At 49.7% G+C, this 25,186-nt stretch overlaps 1 protein-coding gene across 10 annotated transcripts in view; it reads right to left on the bottom strand.

The window, feature by feature from the left end:
- TNIK (TRAF2 and NCK interacting kinase) overlaps positions 1 to 25,186 on the bottom strand; it is a 163,144-nt gene that overhangs the window by 4,482 nt on the left and 133,476 nt on the right. For 3 of the 10 annotated variants that reach the window (XM_055817361.1, XM_055817367.1, XM_055817363.1), the window contains 13 exons: positions 22,956 to 23,062; positions 20,067 to 20,230; positions 18,797 to 18,894; positions 18,050 to 18,073; positions 14,337 to 14,521; positions 12,002 to 12,128; positions 9,621 to 9,785; positions 6,025 to 6,139; positions 5,288 to 5,458; positions 4,887 to 5,030; positions 3,169 to 3,303; positions 2,804 to 2,904; positions 1,139 to 1,288 (listed from right to left, as the gene is read on the bottom strand). In XM_055817361.1, coding sequence (XP_055673336.1) covers positions 1,139 to 1,288; positions 2,804 to 2,904; positions 3,169 to 3,303; positions 4,887 to 5,030; positions 5,288 to 5,458; positions 6,025 to 6,139; positions 9,621 to 9,785; positions 12,002 to 12,128; positions 14,337 to 14,521; positions 18,050 to 18,073; positions 18,797 to 18,894; positions 20,067 to 20,230; positions 22,956 to 23,062 — 1,686 coding nt within the window. The remainder of the gene's footprint in view (positions 1 to 1,138; positions 1,289 to 2,803; positions 2,905 to 3,168; positions 3,304 to 4,886; positions 5,031 to 5,287; positions 5,459 to 6,024; positions 6,140 to 9,620; positions 9,786 to 12,001; positions 12,129 to 14,336; positions 14,522 to 18,049; positions 18,074 to 18,796; positions 18,895 to 20,066; positions 20,231 to 22,955; positions 23,063 to 25,186) is intronic. The other 7 variants (XM_055817362.1, XM_055817368.1, XM_055817364.1 and 4 more) reach the window with 3 other exon arrangements.

Genomic DNA, 25,186 nt, shown 5'->3' with positions numbered 1-25,186 from the left:
TTCACCAAACAGGCATTGGCTTTCACAGATAAGCTTGAAGGGGAATAAACTGTCATGTTTACCCTACCATCAAAGCTGTCTGATATGTCAAGGATAAACAGGTTGAGCAATTATAGAGAGATCACAACATATACGCCCCCAAGACTGATGGCTGACACTTGGCTGTAACACAAATAAGCAACTGCTCACTTGATGAATCCATCTCCTGATCAAATTAAGGCAAATAAACCCAGAATTTTACAGGTAGCCCTAGGGAGGAAATATTCCCATTTTTTAACAATCAGTCCCTAGCTCCATGGGCAGCTACAGTGACATTCCACCTGTGTCTGCCCTTCCATGGCTGAGACAACAAAACCATCCCAAACTGCTCCAGTGTTTCTCCCTACTCTTCTTGCCAGCTCTTGCAGGCGAGGCTCTGCTGCTCGGATCAGATTCAGCAGTTCCTGCATTCATTAGTGACACGGTCTCTTCTAGACCAGCTTCTCATGCTGCTTGGGCCAGCAGCACGGATGGAGCTCAAATAAGCCAACGAGAAAATCCTCATTTACAGTATTTTCTGTAGCACTGGTTCTCTCTTGAAACAGCTGATGGACTTGAGAGAGGTCCTGTGGCGAGTCCCTGCTGTCAGGGGGGGTGGGAGGTTTGAGAAGCAGGCTTACTGAGATTCGGGCTACCCTGCGACATTCACCTGGGCAAACTGTGCTGCCTCAGCAGGATCAAGTGTTGGTGAGCACATCTGGGACACCACGCAATGGGACAGTGCACTGGGCATCCACCTCTGGGTGGGTCTATGTTGTTCAACAACCAAGAACCTGGTTTCACAGTATCTAGCCCTGCAGAGAGCTCCATTACTGCTCCACGCAGCGTATGACAGATTCTCTTCTCTGTGGGACATGGCAACCTTAAACCTGACTGCTCAGGCACAAGGACACAAACAGCCCGTGCGAATAACGAACATGAAGTACGTGATACCTCCGAGTCCTCTTTAAGTGAGTATCAATGAGGACGGCACTGGAGAATGTCATACCCATGGCAAGATATCACCTGACCGGTCACCATTTCTGAGCCACCAAGAACCTGTCCAGACCTCGCTGGTGACCTACGTTAGTCATGCAGCAGCACTCCCCCATGTACTCACGTGAGATGGTATATAGATATCGTAAGAGTTCCCAGAATCTACATCAATCACATGGAAACCAGTGTGTGATCCAAAGATAACCTTCAGTCTCTGACCCTCTTCTACAGTGAGATCCACGAGCAACGGCTTGTGCTGGAGATCTGCAAAAGACTTTTATAATCCCTTCAGTGAGTCTCATGGAAAACCAACAAATCCCCGTAGCAGCCTGATACGGTTTTGAAATCGTGTTTGCTTGACTGTGTTTCTCGCTAAATGCGCGGTTATTTATATTCCTGTCTCTCTGTTCCTATGTCAGATGCCTCAGAGGGTACTACCCGCTCGCTCCAGCCATCCCAGCAGATAAGCGCTCACCCTTGCCACGCACAGCTCTTTCCCCCCCCAGGAGCCCGAGGCCAGCCTGAGGATTTGGTCTCCAAAGGAAGGCAACAGCTGGATCTCCCATGAGCGTGCACACAGCCAGCACACAGGGACCCCCACGCCGGCGCTGCCCCAGGTAGTGAGCGAAGTCCGCAGAGAGCTGCAGCTACCCACCTCCCCTCTGGGCAGGGACCACTGCTCTGGTCTGGGCAGCTGAAACGAGTCAGATTAGCAAAGACCTACTTTTCTCTGTCTGATCTAACCTGCTGGAGGCAGACTGGAACCAGCTCCCTGGCACGGATCGAGCCAGGACAGAGTGTCTCTCCATGGCTTCAGCACCCTGCAGGAGGGTGAAACACCCCCAGGGAGAGAAGAGGGCTCCTGGCTCTCTGTGCAAGGACCGCTCTGACTCTGACAGGGAAAATCAGTGGGTGGGATTTCCCACTTTCCCAGCAGATCCCTGCCTACGAGGCGAGGAAAGGATGCCCAGACCCCCCCCCCCCAGACTGGAGAAGCAGCACCAGCAGCACTAACCAGCATCCTCACCAGAGCTGGATCCCAGGCCATTTGAGTGCTGCTGAGCTCTCCATGTCACTGAGACCATTTATTCTGGCTTTTGTTCAGGAAAAGCAAATGTGACCTAGTACTGAATAAGCCCATTTGTGCTGGAAGGATGCAAAATGAGATTACTCAGCATGAACGTCTCCAGAAGGCATTGCCCCTTGTGACTTGTCTCTGCACAGAGCTTAGGATGAAAAGTGCTTTAAAGGACTAAGTACAAAATACCCGTTGGCAGGTTACGGAGGAGAAAGTTCTCACTGAAGGAAACTGAGGTAGATACAAAGGGAAAGCAAAAGAGAGAAAGAGTGGGTCATTCTCTCAGACTTTCTGTCTTGAAACAGAATCCACATTGCAGAAGGGGAGAGTAACTTGCAAAGTAAAAACGGAAAATAATGCCAACCTGTTTTCATACTGTACGTGAAAAATTAGTCAGAGCTTTAAAAAAACCAAACAAACACCCAAACCACCATCAAAAACCCCAACTCAATTTTATTCATGGGCATTTGGTCAGCTTTCTGCAAACTTACCAAGTAAAGCCTGCCAGCACAAACTAATATTAATGTCTAAGTGTTAGCCACAAGCAGAACGTACCCCGTCCCTCCAGACGGAACGTATCCCATCTCTCACGCCTGCCAGGCACCCTGAGGAGCTCAACTACGTAAGCAAGCAGCTTTTCAGCGCCACGTAGCACAGAAATCTTGTGTATTTACAATTACTGAGTGTATCTCGGTTAAAAGATAAGCATACCTTAAATGCCATAAACTTGTGATATGGTTTAGGAGCCCAAGCGTAGATCTCTACAGCGTTCTTTAAGGCAATCACCAAGAACTTGATCCTTTCGTATTTCACTAAAATGAAAATAAAACTATTTTTAAAAAACTTCACTGTCTTTCCAACAAGACTGAACAACTCATCTATGGGAACAGCTTCTCAGGCTGTCTCTCTGGTGGTTCTCGTTTGGTAAAGTGTCCGCCTGACACACAGAGATGAATTCCAAATCTATTTGTGGTTATGGTCTACCCATACTTTTAAAATAAATCGTCAGGTCAGATCTACCACTACAGAACAAAAATGCACCTCTTCAGGCATTTTTTTTCAGAGAGGCCACTCACCAACTTTGTAGTGGATGCATCCCTCCAGGTCCCCGACCGTGATCCAGCCCTGCTTCTTCTCCACTTCAGGGTCGTTGTGTAAAATCCTGTTTCTCAGCCAGGAGAGATAGTACACGCGCAGCTTGTTCTTCTTTCCTGTGGGCAAAGGAAACCTCCCTGTCAGAGCAGAGCCTGTGCGCACTGGACATCTTTGAGACTTCGGTGCTTATTTTCACCCACAAGATGATAAAATTAAAGTTCGTTTCACAATGAAGGTGAAAACAGTAATTCAGCTGTTGTGCTGTTTTTTTTCCCTTGGGGAAAAAGCGTATGGAAAGCAGAGCCCAGACCTCTGTCCCCCAGATTGCAGGTGGGTACTGGAAGAGCCGGGCTCTTTCTTCGCACAGGCTGGAAATGCTCCTCTTCCTATAAATCAGTGTTCGTGGAGGAACAGTTGGGCACAGCAGGGCCACGACCCCAGCTCTCTTGCAACTCAGAGCTTACGCACCCGTGCAATACCTGGTTGCCTTCCTCCCCTCTCCTTCATGCAACATTGATTCCACCCTGGAGCTGAGACACGAGCTCCTCAGCCTGCAACAGACTCCGCTATTCGCCACAAAGCCTGGTGCTGGGCTCTGCGAGGCTGCGGGGCTGCCAAAGCTCTGCACTCCCGCCTGCTCTCGGGCGGCTGTGACCTGGCTACAAACCTCCCTGGTGCTGCGAAGCCCCTGCTGCAGGGACAGGGCACAGCTCGCACCCAGCCCGCTGGGAGAGGACCCAAACCATAAACCAGGGGCTCTGTCTGCTCACAGGTTTTCCACAAGTTCCCAGGGCTTCTTCTCAGCACTGTCTTGGGGGCCAGTGCTCTCTGGGGAGCGCTCCCCCCACTCCACCTTCCAGCTGTACTAACCCCCTTACTCCTACAGCTGTACCCCCGAGAGCACAGGGGAGCTGCAGGGCGAGGTAAATGGCGCGGCGGTTTTAAAGGGCTCTGTCTGAATGGAGGGAGCAGGAATCTGCAAGCAAATGCAGAGCGAGCCCAGGGGGGTGTTGAACAACGTGAAAACAGAAGGATGAGAACAAGCAGTTTCCCCAACAAGCATTTCTCTTGCTGTCCTCTGTGAGCTTCGCGGGGCGGGTATCATCAGCAGGAGAAAGCTCTGCCCCAGCTCCGCCATCCGTGTGCTTCACAGGGCTGCTCTGCAGGGAGGACGCTGGGTGCTCTCCTGGGAGACTGACTACAGAGTTTTTGCTTTTTTGCCAGAAAACACCCTGATTTGAGAGTTACAGAGCTCCCAGCTGGACCTGGGGACAGTGACAAGCCCGTGGCCCTCATAACGCTTGGGGCCCCCCAAGCACAGCCACAGTTCGAGGTGGAGCCCTGAGGCCAGGTTCACGGCTGCCCCGGCTAGAGCTGAACAGACCCAAAAGCAGAGCTCGCTGCCCCCTCAAGCTGTGCCTACCTGCCCTGCTGGGGTATCTGCCGGGACCCTGCACCTCCCCTTCCCTGCTAAAGGAGCATGGAGTGTTGCAGATGAAGTGGATCCAGCAGGTGATGGGAGCAAACTGCTCTTGGAGGCATTCTTGCAGGTCTAATGCCTTTGATTCTGGAATAAACCACCTCCAGCTCCCCTGGGAGCTTCCCTCTGACACTAGTGTGCAGGTTTTGTCCGAGCTGGAACTGCTCAAGGCACACGGCTGAGAAGGTGACTGATGGGGTGCGAGCATGAGAGGCATACCTGATATTGTCACGAGGACATTAAGGCCCTCGAGTACGTCCATCTGTTGAAATCGCCGTCTGTTGATAAGGTTGTAGACCTTCCCCTGCCCACTTCGATCCAGCAGCATCAGGCCGTTTTCCGTGCCCACCAGCAGATTCACACCTGAAGAGGAGAGCGCAATGGGCACCAGGAGCCACGGCTGTGCCCGCGGACGACACCCGGAGCTGCCTCTGCTGCCACCCAGAGAGCGACTGATCCCAGCGTCGGCTGGATCTTCCCACCAAGGGTCACCCTTACAGCACAGGGACTCGAGGACATTGCCTTTGCCCGGGATGGAGAAGGGGCCAGCCAGCGGCAGGGGCTCGGTTTCACCAGCCCCAGGCTCGGGGAGCTCTGCCGGGAGCACGCCGAGGGCTCACCCCATAAAGCGGCACAGAGTATCTCCGAGTTGAAGCGCTTCTTGTATTTCCGTATCTCCGGGGTGTCACTGTGGGGACGGATGTTGGTGGGGTTAACGTTCACCACCGAGATCTTCCGGGCTTCGTTCAGCTTGGCCTGCTCCTGTCTGAGCAGCTCGCTGGTGAACAGGGCTTGCAAGGAAACACAACAAAACAGGGAGGTGTGATGGATTGACTCTCCTGTCACTTCTTTTTGGGGACAGGATGACCATACTTGCTTTAATTCCTGATGGGGGAAGGCACCACTACGTTACAAGCTACTAGTTGGGAGAGGGATCATCAGGGTTTTCTCGTGGGTTGGAACCAACGCCAAAGCTGCCAGCAGGTGATGCCTCCAGCCCTGCCTACTGCGCTGGGCAGCCTGCCTACATCCAGCCACTTTCAACAACTCTGGAGCAACTGCCAGCTTTTTGGAGCGATTGCCACCTGGTTCTGCCAGTAACATTTCTCCCAGCTGCACAGGTAGGTGGGTGGGTGGATTGCTGCTGCTCCAGGCTTTCTCCCTGACCTTTCTGGTGGCATTTCACTTGGTGGGGAGAAGAAGCTGGATGGAAACTGGAAAGCACAAGGCTGCTGACACGAGCAATGTGCAGACAAGGGCAAGTGAAACGTGGAAGACATTCAGTGGGGTTATCCAGGCTCCACAACCCGGTTTCCATGAAGCCCTCCCCTCCTAAACCTGCCACATTGTCTCCTACCAGTAGCAGATGACTCTTCGTCCTCATCTTCATCTTCATCAGTAGGTGAGGTCTGATACACTCTGGTGTCCACAAATGGGGTAAAAGAGGCTTTGGTGCTACTTCCCATACCATACTGGAAAATAAACGGCGAAGAGAGCTCAGAGCACAGAAAAAACCAATCATTTTGTGCGTGTGTGTACATGTCAGAGTTTCTAATTGCGCAGGCACAGTGCCTGCCCCTGCGGTGCCCTTTCCGAGCCCTCTGTGAACATTTGCTCCTCCTTCCCCATAACTAATCAGGAAAAACATTACACTGGATTTGTGAGTGTCCACGAGCAACAGAAAGCGAGAGGAGCAGGACTCGGCTCTGCCCTCCTCGCAGGCAGAAGCACAGCCCAGCCATGAGACCGGTTAGCGGAGAAGCCGCAGGGCCAGAGGCAAAAGTCAGTGCAGGTAAAAAACAACTTGTCTGCATCTAACACACCTGCCTTAAAAAGCCCGCTCTGGGGGCCGGGCAGGCGAAGGTTTGCTTTTCCCACTGGCCCACCGTGCAGCCAAGGTTGGCAGGACGCTGGGAGCCCCAGGAAGGCAGCTGACAGGCACCCATGACCCACCAGAGTAATTCAGGGAGCTGGGAAAGGTGGGACCGTTGCTTTCCTTGTGCCAAAGCCAGACGCTAACTAGCACAGTCCAAACAAAGATTTTATTCGAACAAGTCGTGGAAATCTGTTTTAGGACCTGTAAAGCAGGAGAGCTCATGCAGCCGTAATATCACTCTGCTTTTACTGCCTGTTATCTAGGAGTTTGTTGGGCTAAGCCCAAAATATCGGTGCCCCTGGGAAAGTAGGAAAAGTCAGCTCTCTAGGAAAAGGAAAACACCTGTTTTTCATTCTGCTAGGCTGTTATCGCTGATCTTCACACCTACTGCTGAGACAGGACCCAGCAACGCTCGACTACGTCTGGCTGCTCCAGTTTTGGGAGGATCTTTAAGTGGTGGAGGTGGGGAAGGCTCGGGGTGAGCTGTGCAGTGCTTTAGGGAGAGCATTTGAACAGGGGGTGCCTGAAGATGCCTCGGATACTCAGGCTCATCAGAGGGCATCCCTGACATCGCTGCATCCCCTGCACCCCCCGGTCTGGTCTTCAGCACACCTCACGGGGCTAACACGTACAGTTGCTTGCCATTTCAGTGAAGTGTTTTAAATTGTCTGCAGCATCTCAGGTGGGACTGCAGACAGGGCCACTTCTAAGGTGCCAAAACTTAACCTGAAGGTATTCGCAGGGAACATCAGGGCCAACACTTTGCCAAGGGCATTTGGGGAGGAACAAACCGCAACATCGCGTTGCTTTCTTTTTAAAGCCATTGCTTTGTTAAGGCAGAAAATGAGGTTAAGACCTTCTCCCAGGCAAAAGGAAATCCTTGCCTTGAGAGCTGAAGTGATGTGATTTTCCCCACTTGTCAAGAAGCTTATTTTTCCTGCTCCAGTATTCACCCAGGCTGTGCTCTATGTATGAGCTCCGTTAAGAGCTGTAACAGCAGCAAACCCCAAGTCACGCTGCAGCAGCAGCACTGCTTACGTTTTTCTTCCTCAGGACATCTTCCTTCCCTGAAATAAATCTTCCTCAGCTTCCATGTCACCGAGCCACCAGAGCCCAGGCTGCTCCCCATGCACATCACTGCCGCAGCCCCGGTGCTGACAAGTGCCCCGGGAAGGTGTGCCATAGGGAATGCCACCACCCCGGCACATCCGTACCCAAACAGGGCTGGGCTCGGACCTGTCCTCCAGCGGGCCACAAAAAGATTTAGGGGCAAAAAAACCCATCGGTTGTGGGAGCACCCTTGTGGCTTGGGACTTTCCAAGCAATCTGGAGCTGGCATCCATGGGTGAGCAGGCATCCATGCCCTGCGCCTGCCAAAACCAGGCTGCACATCCCGCCTCCCTCCTGTCTCTATTCCCCTGACAGCCCACCGGTTTCCATAGAAACGGGATGGATTTCCAAAAAGTACATGGTAACCGAGACCCATGGAAGGAGTTAACAGCCTGCGGCAGGGACGGCTGCAGGGACGGCTGCAGGAACAGACACCCGTTTACATACACAGTATGGCCGTATTTGTGTGCGCATGTCAGATACACTTGCTACTTTGTGCTTCTTTCATACCCAAGAAACAACACATTTTTTTCCCTGTGCTGGATGTCTTTTCCATAAAACACCAACAATTCAAGAAAGTGAAAAATTTTAGCATTTACAGGGATGCTTTCCAGCTGTGAGCCAGGCGCTTGCCGACAAATGAATTACAAAGAGACCCCTCATCCCAATGCACCGAGCAGTTCTTTTCTTTGCTCAGATTTAGCTATTCTCCTAAGAAGCTGGCATTTTAATAACTTCCAAGTCTGTTATTTAAGTACTAAGGCCTCATCTTCCCTCAGGTCCTGTTCAACTGCCTATAAACCTCCACGGTGGCTTACAGACAGCATCAAGCTGCAGGGTGAGGTTGTGCTTGCTCTCTTCCTTTTGCTCGCAGCACCATGAGTCACCTGGAAGCCTGCGAACTAAATCCCCAAGTTTCCACTTACACCCACTCCCGGCTCAGCCCTAAAAATGCAGTTTTAGAAATGGAAAAGATCTTCTTGGTTGGTATTCTAAAAATGCATATATTTAAAGCCAACCCTTGCCTGCATTTAAGCAGTCCCAGGATGACCGTGGAAGGTGTCACTTCGAGGATCAACTCGCTCATCGCCGCTTTTAAAGGCAACGAGGAAATGGGTAAAACCTTGAGGTCAAGTCACGCACCATCTGTTCTTACATTTTATCAATGCCCAATTCCAAGCAATTTCTGGTTTTATACTGGTAGTAAAAGTACACCATAAAATGAGTATACCCTTTCTATGAGAGAGAATATGATGACAGAAGTTTTGATGTATAACCAACAAAATGACAAGAAAAAACTAAATTAAATAGTTTGTTTAGCACCAAATGGCTTGACTTCTCGTGGGGAAACAGAGAACCGTGCCTGGTTCCCATAGCTGGTGATGGTAAGCAGGACACAACAATTGTCTTATTTCTAAGACTTTTTACACCTTATACAATGTTAATGTTCTATCATGTCCCTGTAAAACCGCTACCAGGAGGGAATACTTTGCCATGACAGGAAACACACAATTTTAAAGATGTGCAGATTTTTTTCTAGTCTGAAGAACCATCCAGAGTTCTGTTGGCTTTGTTTCTTGCTAACCTTCTGAGTCACATCAAGTATCAGGGATTGCACAGGTGGAAGTTGGGCCCGGCTGAAATCAATGGCATCGCTGGCTCTCATAACTGCCTTGTATTTCCAAGTACGAAAAAAAGATGGGGCTTTCACATCATTTAGCAGCGTTCAAGCCATCGCCACCGAAATTCCAGCTGGTGGGCATGACAGGAGACCTAATATAGACCCATACAACAATAAGCCACCAGATTCCCTTGCATCTCCACTACACTCATCCACGAGGACCAGAAACAGAGACAGAGACAAGAAAGCCAGGGAGGAAAGCAGGAAAACCCCCTTCACGGGGCAGAGATGTTAATACTTGTTTAAAGCGATGCAAAGGAGAAAAGAGGAGCCCCCCACCACCTACTTCAGGCACCGAGTCCATGTCCTGCGCATGCGTGGAGACTCGCCCCAGGGCCTCGGTCGGCGTGCCTGCAGGCGAGTGGCTTTGCTGCACCAGGTCAGGCAGATTGATGTGACCTGCAAAGCCATTGCTGGCTGTGTGGCCAGAACGCTTTTTTTCACCAGAGGTCTGCAGAGACACAAGGCATGAGGAAGAAAGAGAAGGGGGGGGGGGGGGGGGGGGGGGGGAAGAGAAAAAGAAGAGAAAAAAAATCCAAACAAAACCAAGTCGTTGCTAGTCCCCCAGTTCCCAGAGCAAGCACAGGAGAAGGACCCTCTCTCTTTCCATCCCCATGCAATCGGGCAAGCAGCAAACCATCCCCCCACCCCAGGAGAAATAAAGACAGGATTAATCACAAAGTCAATGCAGAGTAATTAGCCACATTACAGCGAGAGAAGCCTGATCACTGTTGTTTTGAGACAAGGAACGTAGGACAGATTCCGCTCTTGCCACCATGGGTGCAAACCCCATGGCCAGCTCTCTTCCCACATGACTACTGGCCACCAGCGATGGCAGAATCTGACTCCTTGATCAGCGTTAGCCTGAACAGCTTTGCACAGCTACGCCAGTGAGTAGCCTGACTGCAAATGCCAACACAGCCCCATTGCATGTTTCTGTAACCCAAACCAGCAGTGAACAGCGGCAGCATCGGCAGGACATTGGCAGCACAACTGGCATCTCGCTCTGTGCACAAGGTTCCCGGGGCTTCCCGGGGGCTCCCTTCCACCCCATCCCCACCTCGTGCAAGGCAAGTGCTGGGAAGCTTCTCCCTTCCCCACTTACCATTTTGAGATTTTTGCCATTTCGATGAATCTCACCTACCTGGAGCACATCGATGAGGCTGTCACAGAGACTTGCCCATTAGTGGAAAACTCCCTCTGAACAGGCTCACCAAAGTCTCTGACCAGTCCTGACAAGATCTACCTTTTGACTGCTCACTACCATCACCCTCAACCACCTTGCCATCCCGCCAAAGAGCAAAAAGCCCTTTGCCAAAGCCCGCTGACCTCAGTGGGACTGTCCCCTGATGGCCACAGCGGTGGTGGGGAGCAGACAGCGAGCACCCAGCACAAGGCTGCACTGGGGGTTTCTTATCGTGCTCCCTCCTCCCGAAGGCACCTCCCAGCTGCTTGTCTTGCCCGTGGCTTTTGAACCCTTCTGGCTTTCTCATACGGCCTTGCTGGCACAACACGTGTTCTACAGTAGTGCTGCTTAACACCAAGCTGCTTTCAGAAACGGCTGCCTGTTACAGCAGCGACTCGTTTTCCCAGTCAACCACATCAGCCTCCCTGCTACAAGGATGCTCAGAGGGCTGCCCAGGCTGCGGGGGTCCCGGCTGCAATCAGCTCCACGCCAGTGAGGGGTGAGGTGAGCTGTGTGTTGCTGCCCACCTCCAAAACTCGTGGAGAAAGGCAGCAAATGTGCTGCAACTTCTTTTGCTAACTACTCCTTCTCTCTCAAAGTTGCGTTCATTTTTTTCCCCTTCATATGTGAACATTTTACATGAACAGAATTAAGACTTACCATGCTGCTCAAGTCTAGTTTGCGTTTGACCTGAACATCCCTCCTTTACGACTGCTCACTCCAAACTCCCCTCCCTCCTCCTCCTCTCCCATCCACTGCCTTTACATGCTGCCAGGAGAGTGACTCCCCTATTTTACTAACTGCCCTGCCAGAGCCCCCTGCACCTAACCAGGAGACCTGCTACCCGCCTGCGCCTCCAGCAGCATCACCAGCCCATTCCAGCAACCGGGAAACCGAGAAACATGGGGCAGATGTTCCACAGCCAACTGAACGTGCCTGCTCTGCCTCACCCAGGACTGCTCCCACCGCAGCCTTACCTCTGCAGCGCTGGAGTGCGGGATGGGGGCTCGCATCCGCGGGGGATGCCCCGTGTCCCCGCAGCCGGCTCGCTGGGTGAGCACAGGACCTGCTAAAAGCCTCCAAATGCTCTACAAACACCTCACGCCTCTGACAGTGACACGGTGGAAAAGGTCGGGAAGAAGAGGGGAAACTTTGGGCCAGGTTCCAAGTGTATTAACTAAATGCCGTAAATTGAAGATAACTTCTGTCGCCTGGAGCTACTGTGGGATTATGGTAGAGTCATTTGTATCAGCATCCTCCCTGCCGTGCCCTGGCATTACTATTCACTGCTGTTTGTAGTTCTGAGAAACATTTGCACTTGTCACATTTGCTCCGAGTGTAAATTGTATTAACGAGAGCGCTAACGAGCACAATTTACTCAGTCATTTTGTGTTCCGGACACACAGCACTGTTAGTTTTTGTGCTTACATGGGCAAAACCTCCTGAAGATGCTCCATGGAAATATTTGTTTTACAACTTACCTCCCTCACCATTAAAGTCCCTTCCCTTGAAATATTGCTAAACGTATCTGCGTGGGAAGTCTCTAGCCCGTGGGTTGTCACCATTCCCAGGTTGTACGGCTCATTGCTTCCAGGAATTCCTGTTGGTCTGGGGACAGAATGGAGCAACATTAATGATGATTATTTCCTTTGCTAAGCTACATGGAAAAGCCTCTAATACAGTATTATTTCAGTAAGGGTAAGGCTTTGTATCTCACAGGAAAAAAAAATTAGAAAATAAATCCACTTAAATATACGGAGAAATTATGTATGTTGCCAGAAATACAGGACCGGGGTCAGGCTGATCCACTGCAGATACAGCACAGAGACCAACCTGAAAGGCCTTTCACATCCCAAGGTATCCCGAGAGGAGCATTGACAAACAGGGAACGAGGAGCTGCAGTCCCGCTCTACCTTACATCATTTTTTCTGCTTAAGAAAGTTTAATAATTCACTCCCTTTATTCCCCATCTCAAGCCCTGAACAGGGAACAGTACATAAGAGCATCCGATGACAAAAGATGACCAGGGAGGGGATGGGGTCTGGAGGAGGTGCAGGCAGGAGTACAAGTTGTCTCCTGTAGCTCTCTGCTGTCTTCCAGCTGAAAACGGAGCCCTGACCCGTGATGCTGCCTTGAGTTTATTTCTGGGCTCCTGTCTCAAGAGAGAGGCTGGAATTTATTCTCACACACATTAAATTTTAGGAGTGCCTGAGAGCGGCTGTCACAGGTGGTGAGCAGCCACCGTTACTTTACTGTGGCTCTTGGCAGACCAGCTGCTTAAATATAATTCCAACAAAACCAAAAGCAAATGGCAAAGTGCCTCTGGATTACCCAGCCCTGCCCACGCGCTGGAGAATGCCAAGGGTGGTTATGAAGATGTTGCTGATGAGACCCCTTACTTTGCATCCAAAAGCCATACAGACCGGTTGCTTTCCACCGGGATGAGGCAATCCACCCTTTAGCACGTCACCCCCGTGCCCACCCACTTGTCGATGCCCGGAGGCTCCCGAGAGAGCCGGGCAGTGTGAAAAGCCAAAGCAAGCCTGCGTTGGTCAAGGGGGTTACAGGTCCAACGAAAGATGTGAGCCCCAGGGACCCTAAGGAGGGACTGGCTCGATGACGGATCCTCACCTACATCCTATCAAACGATGGGACAGGCATCACCAAAGCGCTCCGAACAGCGTGCTGTACTTCTGCCGCACCTTTCATGTGAGGAGCTCACACCTGCCTACCATCGCTTTTCAACACCGCCCATCTGACTGCTGCATATTCACAGCCACCCTTCTGTCTCCTGACTTTCTCCAACAAATTCCAAGAGCTCTCATTCTTCTTCTGCTGCTGGAAGGAAGCTCCAGCCCCGGAGCCTGGCACTCTGCGTAACGTGGACCCCCTAGCTCTCCTTGCCTGCCGCTCCATGCCCCACCACTATGAAGCCAGATACACCTGGATCCACTATCACTCGTTTAGCAGGAAGAATGGCAATGAACTGACTAAAATGCGAATAATCCCTCAAAGCCTTCTCACAACTCCCCTGTGAATTCAAAGGGGCAGGAGCCAGGCCCCACGGCCAGGCAGAGCCCCCCGAGTGCCCGTGCGGTGCTGGTGCTGCAGAGCACGGGGTGGGGAGCCCAGGCAGGGATGCTCTGCGGGCGAGCTCGGCGTGGTGGCAGCTGTTTTGTGCCTGTTGTAGCTATGCTGCCCTCCTCCCTCATCCAGAGATACTCAACAGCACGTATGTCCCATGACCTGTAATGGGGACACTCCAGTACAACCTGATGACTTTGTTTCAATGTTTTAGCCCAGCACATTTTGCTGCCTGCACAGTGACTATGCTAGGACAAAAACCGAATAGAAAGATTCAGAATTTTTCTAATCCTGGCTCTACCAGTTGGCATTGGGCAGGCCACCGGGTACTGTACGTCAGCACAGCTCAATTTGGGGCAAGACCAGGCTCAAGAGCAGGCAGAGCTTCAGCATGCCAACCCCGCGGGCAGGACTCAAGGTGTGGATGAGGTCAGGCACATCCACCCCGGCCAAACACCTGCCTTGCTCATCAGCAGGACCAGGTCCATCAGCCTGGAGTCCAAGTTCACTGAATGTGCAGTGGAAATAGTTCAGTTTTGCCCGTTAAATATCTCTAGTTTGGACCAGGAAAAAGGCTCATCTGAGTACATTACCCCTTGCAACCGTGACACTGTTCCCAACGCCAGCCACCAAACACGCTGTGAACACGCCCCATATCACAGCTACCGCTCCTCCAGACCAAGACACACCGCGGTTTCACGGTTTGCTCCCCTGAAAGAAAGTGCTTCTTACATAAGTCGTGGGATGTCACTGACAGGCACAGTCCCATCATGTGTCTCATTTTCCCCATCCTCCTCCTCCTCTTCGCTGCTTTCTGACTCCTCGCTGGAGGAGGAGTAGTCCGTCACCTTCTTCAGAGGGCGATTGGTTTCTTCAATGCGCAGCTCCCTCAACTCTTTGGCTAAGGCCGTCAGATCCTAAGGGGGATGGGGGCAAGAAAACAAGAAAGCGATGGCTATTATATTTAAAGCGAGGAGAACGTCACATACATCTCTTCAAAAGCCAATGCTAACAGCACGAGCAACAAGAAAGAGCTTTACAGAGTCATTACAAACATGAGACGAACGTTAAGACAATGTTTGTAGCATGTAGCATTTATTAAACAAAACAAAACTGATTTACGCTCACTGAAAAATCAATAGCCAACCTCTTCTTTTTCTGTTTGGAACGTGTATGTGCATATATATACACACACTTATATGTATATACACGACAAAATTATATTTGTTGGAAAAGGTGAAGTTCAGTCACCATCATAGTAAACTGGAAAACAATGTCATTTCAAAGATTGGCTCGGAGAATTTCTCCTGCAGGGTTTTCTCTTCTTTCAGACTTCTCAAAGAGACCCCGTAACTGTATTTATTCTGTAATAAATGCATTTGGGAAGGAAGCAATGACAGCGTCTCCCATGGAGTGGTGCAATCCCCACGTCAAGAGCTGCTTCCGTGGTGAGTCTCCGCTGTCGGGTGGCTGCCGAGAGGCGGTGAGGAGCACGAGGAGAAGCGCCTAGCTCAGCCAGACTTTGGAGTCACAGCTCTGAGTCAGCCACACGATAATAAATAAATAAATAATAAAAAAAATTTCCCTCAGCGGGACCCATTAAGCACTTTATGTGAAATGTGGCAGCCTACAAGCTAAGGGGGAAAAAAACAAAAAAGCCTTGAAACAAGAAAAAAATGATAGGAGCAGTCCCAAAGCCTAGTAATAATTTTTCAGTTTACCATGACTTTGATGAGGTCTCAGACCCGACAGTCATATAAAATAGACACTGCTATTTCAAAACAAGGAACATGGCAGGCACCGTGTAGAAAAGAGACTTTTTGTTATCTTACATGCTTTTATAGCAATGCAGGGGGAAGCAGTAGGGCAGAAAAGCATGAGAGCTCGAATTAGAATGGGTTAGAGAACTCTGTTGCACAAGACATGCACATGACGAACAAAGCATCGCAATTGTCAGTCTTACCATTTCTCCCTATATTAGTGACCGAGGTAGGCATCAGCGCATTCGGTCAGAGATAAAGGATTAGGGAGAAAGAAACTCATTGAAAAAGACTAAATTCCACAATTGTCTTACGGCCATACTCTCATTTACTGCACTTCCAGTTTACCGTTCCAGCAGGGCGACTACGGCAATATTAATTACGGTTGCAAAGGAAAGCTCTTAAAATCTATCCCGTCGACACGTGAAGAAAAGGATGGAAAACCTCTATGGCTGAGATGCAAACCCGGTTTATTTTTTAACCGTGAAGCAGGAATATTTTGCAAGCCGTTTGTACTGTGGTTATTGCTGACCCACACCCCCCGGCGGGCTCCCACCGGCGGACAGCCCCACATTCTGCTCCCAGGTCTGCCCTGCCCAGCCTCTGACAGAGGGGAGATGCGCCCATGGGTGTCAGAGCAATTTGCATCAGACCCATAAATGTTGGTATGCCAAAAAAAAGCTTTTTTTTTTTTTTTTTTAAAAGAAAAAGATCAATACCTGCTTCCTAGCAGGTACCTGTGATGGGTATTACATATCCCTCTCCAGATGCTCTCTGTACCTTTAAAGAAGGACTCTTTATCATGATTAAAGAGAGAATGTGGTATTTCAAGAGTTTATTTTTGATGCCAACACGTTTGGGATTGAAATACAGTCAAATCTGCAGTCACGACAACTAATTATTTTAATTAGCGCTGTAGCAGCTTCTATGATGTGATTGCGTTTTTTCCTAAATAAGAATCAATGACAATTTCAACAGCTTAACAATGCTTTTTCCAATTAAGAGTATATAAAATATGCTCTTCATTGAGCACTTGCCTTGGAGTTGGATTAGAGCCTTCTCAACTTTAAAAAAGACTTCAGGACTGTGTAAGAGTCTTTTAAAATTGCAGCTGGACTTGCTGCAGCGTGGGGCTAGGACCGAACCCTTCCCTATCACAGGGATGGACCGTGAAAATTACTTCTGGTTCGCACCTTCCATTTCTAACATGCTTCAAGGCACCCCACCAGCCTTCTCTGGTCGTCACTAGAAGACAGTCAAGTGTTTTCAACCCCAGCTTAAATAGTTTTTAATAACTAATTTGGAAATTATAACAGCAATAACACTCCCAGACAGTATCATATTCATATGACAGTTAAGTCATATTCCCTAGTTATAGCTTGGCCTCGGGATGGTTGATTCTTTGATGCTATCGTTTTCTCTAAATAACGAGCACTTTGTAGGATTAAATGGCTTCGCTGAGTTGCTCTTGGACCAAAAACAATCTGACAACTAGAAAGAAAGTGCTCTGTAGTTCCATGTGTTTGAACATTTGAAACGTTACTACTAAGGGTGACATAACACATAAGTTAGCAGTATCAGTGCTCTTTAATTACTTTTAATTACAAAAACTTCTTTAGATTTAATATTTGCTGGAATCAGACTGGTTTCCAACAATCACGTAGCTCATTGACCTTGAATTTAGCACACACGCTGCCTCTATTTAGACACTGATTTATGTGCTTTTTTTCTTAACAAAGCACCACATTAAACAAAATGCTTTGCTCATGTTTTATCCAAGAGAACAAGTTAACTAACTGGCACACCCTCCTTCTTTCATATCTTCTATTTTTAGAGGAAAGAGGCTGCAGCAGAGGCTGCCAACAGCGGTGCTTCCCATTGCAGCCCCGCAGGCACCAGTATCGGCAGCGTGTGCACAGCGATGCACGTGTGAGGCAGGTGAAATGCTACATCAGGAGTGTTTGTCTTTTCCCATAATCATTTAAACATTCACTGCTGCCAGATGCATGTGCATTTAAAATATTACCATACGGTGAAAAAGGTGTCATTTAGGTTTCTTATTTTTTTAAGAGGATGGACAGAGTAGCATCGCCCATTGACATGCGAGACGGCTCTGCTGACTCTGGCTTTGCAGCTGATGGTCTGGTCCCTGAGAATTAATTACCCACGGTATTCCACCACTCTGTTTTCCTCTATTTGCCAAGGCCTTTATCCAAATTTAGGTTAAAACGCATTTCAAACAGTGCTCGATGGCCCCACTGAAATCAGTGGGCAGCCGGGGGCTGTCGCTGCGAGCAGAATGCGGTGAGCAGTGCAGGCTGCCCGCAACACCTCCACCGGCACCAGCAACCTCCGCTCTCGCTCCTCCTGCAAAACACACTGAACAGGGCAGCACCGTTTGCTCCGTGTATGGACGCTGGGCTGCTGCCTGCCACGGCCGCCACGCGAGTGGCACGGCCAGGGGGTCTCAGGCAGCCCACAGCTGAGCAGAACACAGCGGTGCTGCTGCTCCCCTCCCCGCCGGCACGCTCCCTACGCTGCAACGCAATCGTTCGGTCGCCCGTCTGACCCGAGATTGCATCGCCGCCTTTTTCAATGTCAGCACCAAGAAAACCCGGTTTGACATTAAGTGCTATCTCGTCAACCTTGCATAGGCATGACCCACTGAGAAAAGATATCACTAACCTCATCTATAGCTTTCTTATAGCTCTGTGGGTAAAGGAAGAATAATCAGCATCAGAGGAAACAGATCGGGACAGGAAAAAGCCAGAGGAAGGGCAAGCAGGTTAGAAATAAAATTAGAATTGTTAGCTCAACGCTGTGGAGTGTAGAGAAGAAAAACAACATCAACAAAACATTAATACACATTAAAAAAGAGCAGCAGTGGAAATTCATTTTGTTATTAGGCCAACACTGCAGTTTTCAAATACAAATGTCAACAGCATTAAACATGGAGAAAACATTTTGGATGAGATTTTGCTCAGAATAAAAAAGCGGGGGAGCGTACAGAGACCGCTACCGGGTTTGGGTTTAAGCTGTGAAGGCTGTCGGGGGGCCGGTCGCCCAGCCTTCCCGAGCAGAGCATCCCTCTGCTGGGCTGCTGCGGGGGGACATGCACCACGGAACACAACAATGTGCCATCGGCAACCACCGTGCCCAAGCTAGCAAAGCTCTTAAGCATCTGCTTCATGTGAAAACACAGGCTTAAGCGCTTTCCCCTAGACTTGGGCTCCTGATAAAAACCCATGCACTCTCTTAAGCATTCAGTTCTCCCACGGGCTCTCGCCGTACTGCTGCTCTGCAGTCTCGCTGCTGGAGGAGCAACAGTACTTAGCCACTTTCTCGGGGTCCCCGCGGCTGTGCTACCGCACCGAAGGGAAACATGGCCAAGCCGGCTGGCAACATTCCCCTGGGAAATAATTTAAGACTCACAGCGGGTCGGCTTGGTCGCGTCACGTCCCTGTTGTCTTCCTGCTTTACCTTGGCGGGCTCATGGGAGAGCACAGGGGACCCTTCGGGCTTGGCGTTCCCTGGGCAAAAGGCAAGCGGAGAGAGTGGGAATTAAAATGCTGAAAGCTGTCGCTCCATCCTGTCGCCTGGGACAGGTGGGCGCAGGGGTTTCATCATCATTTTCCTTCTGTTGTCTGGAAAAGCCCTCCTGCTCCTCTGTGCTTGACTGTCACTGCAACAAGTCTCCATCAATACAGCAACAGAAGCCACAATCCAGCCCGGCCCCCACTGACAGCTGCCCTCTCGCAGCGTTACTGCCCTTTTTTCTACTCAAGAAACAAATTCACTTTGCTAAAGAGCAGGGCGTGCGATAAATTAAAAGCTCTGCAGCATCTGACATTGCTAGGACATTATTTGTCACAGGCTTCCTCATTAGTAAAAACAAAACTATACCAAAAAGGACAACTGGTGATAAACCCCTTTTACTGTCTACCTGGAGCGATGATTTCAACAACAGACACGTCATCTTACGGCCAAGCCATAAAAAATTCAAAGCATGGAGGCAACATTTGTTTTAATGTGCTTCAGCCCTGGGGATTTATACTGCGAGGCTGCGCCAGAAATGCAGATGGATTGGTTGTATGTGCTTTAGCAACTCCTACTGCTATTAAATGGGGAATGGAGCATCTTTCAGAGTGGCTCTAGGATGAGAGGAAACAATTTGGCTAGGAACATAAACCCAGTGTCAGCACGGCTGCCTGGTGAAAACATTTTAAGAGAAAACTTCTTAGGGGCTAATTCACTCTTCCACTCCCATCTCAGGCTTTCCACAAAGACAAAGCTCCAAAAATCGTATTATATAGCCACCAAAAGTGAAAATCACTCCCAAAGAAACCATCATAGAAGAAGCGAGCTTGGGTTGATGACGACAGGCAGCACAGTGGTATTTTTTTTGTTCACCCTAAAGCATAATCCCCACCTCCTTCCGTACCAGCTCCTTGGCACTGTGATGCCAAGCGCTGGAGCAGCGCATGATGCCCTGGGCATCCTACATCCACATCCAGGCAAAAGGAATGTCGGCATCTCCGTTTGCAAGGAGGCCGGCTGGTCACAGAAATACACCAGAAATGATGAATCCTTTGATTCTTTTAAATTTTTTAAAAAACCAATCACAGACCTCTTGCCCCTCCTGCTTACCAAGCAAGCCTGAGGAAGCGTGCCTGGTGCTAGGGGATATTTTCCAGAATCTCACCTCTGACTCGGTTGCGCTCGCTGGAGCCAGCTTGGGAGCCGGGCTGGGAGCCGCCCTGGGAGCTGGGCTGGGAGCTGGGAGTGCTGGAGCTGGAGGAGCTGCCACTGCTGGTCCTCTGCAGCGGGCTCTCCACAATGGGCTCCGTCCTCCTCAGGTCCGGGTTGCTGCGGGAGCACAAAACAGGGTCACCGTCAGCCTGTGTCACACACACCTCTGGGGCTTCAGACCCCTTCCCACAGTGGCAGGGACAGTTGCAAGGGTGAGGGGACACCTCCCCTGCTGGAGAAGACAGGGCTGAGGTCCTCTCTTCTGAAGCTATTGAGCCTGCAAGCCCCACTGATGGATGATGCAGGGTTGGACGCTGAACATCGCATCACAACCATGATGAAAAATGGGCTAGAGAAACTTTCTGCTAGAGAAACTACTGCTTACTTTGGCAAATTAGGCAAAAATTAAAAGATTATTTGCTCAGAACTCCCTTTCAGCCTGTAGATGCGCAATGCTGGTGTTACCTAACTAACCACCAATATTCATCATAAAAGCAGGAATTTGCAAATAGCAGTTAGAGAAGTATTTCAGTGAAGAAAGGGTCTCAGGTTTGCAAGAAGGCTGCAGATCACTTTTACCACTTATTCACACTTCCCAATTTTTATGGCTTCTCTTCAAACTTGCATCAGATATCCACTTTTCTTCCTTGAGTTCTCTCACCCTTGTGAACATGCATAAATCTAGAATAAAAAGCATCCTCGATACGCAAAGAATGACTAATATCTCTCTGGGTATCAGATGCTTTTAGGAAATTAATTCTTATTTGGCACTGAAATGACATCAGAAGACATGTTCACGCAGAGTTATCCAATTTGGCTTTATACAATACTTCTGTTAATTGATCTTATTATTCAAAGTCCTGTTAAAAATGTATAGAAAGCTTTCTCGCTCAAGTTCAATTAGGACATCGCGTACTTAAAGCTGATGCGGTATTAGTGCCACATGACATAATGCAGTTGCAGTCGGAGGCCGGGCACATGAAGTGCAAGGTCTGCGGGGTATGTATGGTGCATCCCTCAGAACCACCACGATGGTGCAAACTGTGCGAAGGCCCATTGGCATAACAGGCTCGTTGGCAGAACCATCCGGACACTGCCTAGCATGGGCATGATGTAAAATCCCTGCCTACTGTTACTGACACAGGTGGGTAGTGAAATGATGAGAGCGAGACAGTGGCTTTCTGTGTGCAAGGAAATATATCCCCCCATTTGGTACAACGGGGGTGACAAATAAAAGCAAGCGTATTTTTATAATATTCCGATTTATGCATGGGGGGAATCAAGAACCAATAGGGGAGATGGTTAAACAGGAAAACTGGAGAAATGTTACATTACTGTGAGAGAAACAAAATATAAAATCATTTCACTGAACGCTTAAGTTTAATGGATATGGGAGCATCCTAATCATCTCCGATTTTCATCAAACTGAAGGCCTCCATCTTGTGTTGTACGGCTGACATGTCCTTAGCTAAATTAACTCATGAAATGTACTTGAAAACGTTGGCAATTAATGTATTTACCTGTACTGGCCAAGACTGGGACCAGGAGGCTGCAGGAAACACTGGGCAACCTTCACCTTGAACCCCAGACTCCCATTACCCTTTTTACTTTCTGTACCATCCCTTACTAGGACTACGCAGTCCAATATCCCCCTGCATTTTAAGTTGTCCTTCAAGCAACAGCTAATTAAAAGAACAATGTTTCCAAGGATTCAAAATGCTTCAGCCTTGAGCAATAAAGAACAAAGCACGATACAATTTTTTTCCCCTCTAATTAAAAAAACCAACAACAACAACGACTACTTGTCCTCCTGCTACCCCTGCCAGCTACTCTAAGCTGCTGCCCACTGTGAGTGAGTTTGCCGATGCATGGCTGGGGAACTGAGCTGGAAAGGCAGCCATATGCTGAAACTGGTGACAACACATGGCTATGAACATCCCAGCCTTTGCTTTTTGACCTCATCCTGAAAGGACAAGGCAGGAAGAAGAAACCAAGGAGCTCCATCACACAAGGCTATGTGGAACCCCGAGATTTGCCTGTCTGAGGTCTAGATTTGCTCATGATGCTCTGCAAACCAGCCACAAGCTCTCGCATGACTAAGCCCTGTTTTTTTCCATCCAGCTCTGAGCAAAGCCTGTCAACTTCCCTGCTTGTTTTAAGCATGCCCAGGCATAGCTCCGACATGGCAGGATCGGGCCACTGCTGTGGTGCAGCGTCCTCCCTCGGGGTGCTATAAGCACACCCTGCGCCCTGCTGGAGAGCTGGATCTGGCTAAGCTAAAGGCCTTAGTCCTAGGAAGCCAAAAGGAATTTAATCCTTGATCTACATCTAAGGAAGATCTCACCAAGCTGTACCACAGTGTCTGTCTCCCAGCACATTCCTTGGTCCTTATCTGTGAAAAGCTGCTCTGATGCATAGGAAATGTATGGTATGCATCACTGAGATCTCCCCGCTGGCTTACATGGGTGCCCTTACATGCAAGGGGTGACAATGGGGGAACCAGAACCTAATTCCGCTAAAGGGAGCACCCAAATTCCTGTTTGGCCCCACAGCAGGAGACACTAGCCACCTCCAAACCCTGCAATGCCCAGGAACGTATCCAGCCCAGGGAGCAAAACCTCCAGGGATCCAAGCACTCACAGCCCTTGGTACAAAATACTAAGAGGTGCAAAAGTTCACCCCAGCGACAAGAGAAGCATTGCAAAGCTGGTGGTTCCACCAGCCAGCTAAAGCAGGGCTAAACTCCAGCCCATGCTGGGGCTCCCCAGCTGGGCGATGCTGGGAGGCGTGTAGGCGGTAGCGCACCGGGATCGCTCCTGCCCATCCCCCTTGGTGTCCGTACCTTGCCCGAATGGGCTGGGAGCCCAGCCGGGGCCCCAGGGCGCTGCCGTTGCCCGGGGAGTTCTTCCTCGCCAGAGCAGGGGATATGGAAGTGGTTCGTTGAGGCACCTGGAAAAAAACCAAGGAGACGGTTGCCGTCACCCAGTCTGCCCCACCACATCAGCCAGCCGTTCGCCCATCTGAGAGATCACCTTCCAGCACTGCCTTAAGACTGGATTTCCAATTGATTTCCCACTGAGAGATGGGCAATGTTTACAGCAATTATAAACCACAACGCTCTTGGCTTTTAGAAGGAATCGCCCAAATGCGAGACAGAAACGAGCTGCAAAGGTACATTCAGGGATGCTCCCGGCAGAACAGCCCCGAGCAACACCCAGCGCAGCCCCGCTACCATCAGGCAGGACATTTACTTTTCCAAAAATGAATGTATGCATACACACGCAAACATACATATAATTTAGATCTAACAAAACCCAGACATGTAATTTTTCAAGTAAAATTCAGACTCAAGTGCCATTTCAGCAGCCAAGGTGGAGTTTTTAGCATCTCTAGTTTGGATATAAGGCTGCCAGCAGGGAGGTGGTGCTGACTGTGGTCAAGGTGGGCAAACAAGAGCGTTGACAGTGGAAAGATCCAGACCCATCCACCTAACACTCGCATTAAACACTATGACTGTCATTAAGCTTCAGATGCTGCTGCTTCGTATGGCTCCCCAGCACTGCCACCAGCAGAAACCCAAAGCCAACCATGGCAGGTAACCCTGGAGCCCCATCCCGTGGGAGCACAGGCATCGCTGTGTGGCTGCAGGTGCGGAGGTCTCACCCTCCGGCAGCGCAGGCTGACGTGGAGAGGCACGACGATACTCACCATGCAATACCTTGCACCAGGTAACAGAGCGGCCAAGGGCTTGGCGGGATTAGTGAAAAAATGATTAGGCTTTGTTGTTTTTTTTGAGAATAAACACACAGTTCTGTTAGGCAAGATGAAAAGATTTAGAGACCGAGTGAGCTTTATACCCTGCGGCATTGCTAGCTACAGCTTGTCTCATTAAAAAGCCATCTCACCTCCAGGCAGGGTACTCTGCAGTCAGGACTTGGGGAGTTTTTTTACCTTCCTCTGAAGCATCCAGCCATAAGCACTGGCAGAAACAAGACCCCGGACCACAGAGACAGCTGGCCCTGCCTCACGGGGCAGTCCTTTAGCTCCCGCTTACAAACACATCCAACCCACTTCGGGCACTAAAACGCAAAGTCAGACTCCTCATGGGTATTACACGACAGGCTTAAATGCGATCTGGTGGCGACCCCTTCCACAGCTCGTGTTCCCTCAGCCAAGGGGGAAAATACCCCACAGTGCTGGAAAACAGCTTTTTCCCAAGGAGCAGGTGCTGTGGTCTCACTGCATAGTGCATCACTGCTGTTACGAGATGCCCTTCTCAAAGGACTCAAGGCAAAACCCAACGTTACATTGCAAGGGTTTTTTCAAAATTAGGTTACAGCCAGGCAGCCGCCCTCCCGCACTACTGAAGAGCAAAGCACATGAACAGCTCCAGGAGCTGTTGGCTTCTTTTCCCTTGTAGGTGAGCAGCAATGTCTCCTCTTGCTTGGTGGTAGCAGAAATAGGGGCATTATTCACCCATGTGAGAGGCCACCACAGATGCCTCGCACAGGAGGCAAGCTTACCTGGTAGCTGGTATTTTGCTCTTGAGAAGGCAAGTCACTTACTTTGTTAACACATAGAAAAACTGCCTCTCAATCAGGGCCAAATACTGCCTCACTGTCACTAATCAATTTGTAATCATTTATTCTCTGCAAAAATCCTCCCAGGCTGAGCACTGATTCGCTGTAAGGGGGACTTTAATGGCCAAGTGATAATTCTTCCCAAATGAAGGTGTATAAACAACGCAATCGAAATACTGGTCCAGAAGAGTCTTAATTAAAGAGGTACTGCCAGACGCTGCCAAAATGTCAATGAATGAATAAAGCTTCTGGAGCCCTTACAAGTCTTCCATCAAATATTGATTTCAACTGGAGGCACGGTACCGGACTAAAAAGGACCTCTCTTATTGAGTATGACAAATCTTATGTTCCTATAATTCTATTTAAACAGAAGGTTGTTTTTTATCCTGGGGAAAGGAGATATTAATTTATTTTGGCCTCTGTCTGGGCTCGAGAACCTTCTCTGCTGGAGGGCAAGGCTATTCTGCAGCGCTGTCTGTGCACCCGAGAGCAG

This window comes from Falco peregrinus, chromosome 12 (genome assembly GCF_023634155.1).
Source record: "Falco peregrinus isolate bFalPer1 chromosome 12, bFalPer1.pri, whole genome shotgun sequence".
Taxonomy (NCBI): Eukaryota; Metazoa; Chordata; class Aves; order Falconiformes; family Falconidae; genus Falco; species Falco peregrinus.
Note: the sequence above shows the minus strand (reverse complement) of the source record. Positions and strands in the feature narration are given on the sequence as shown.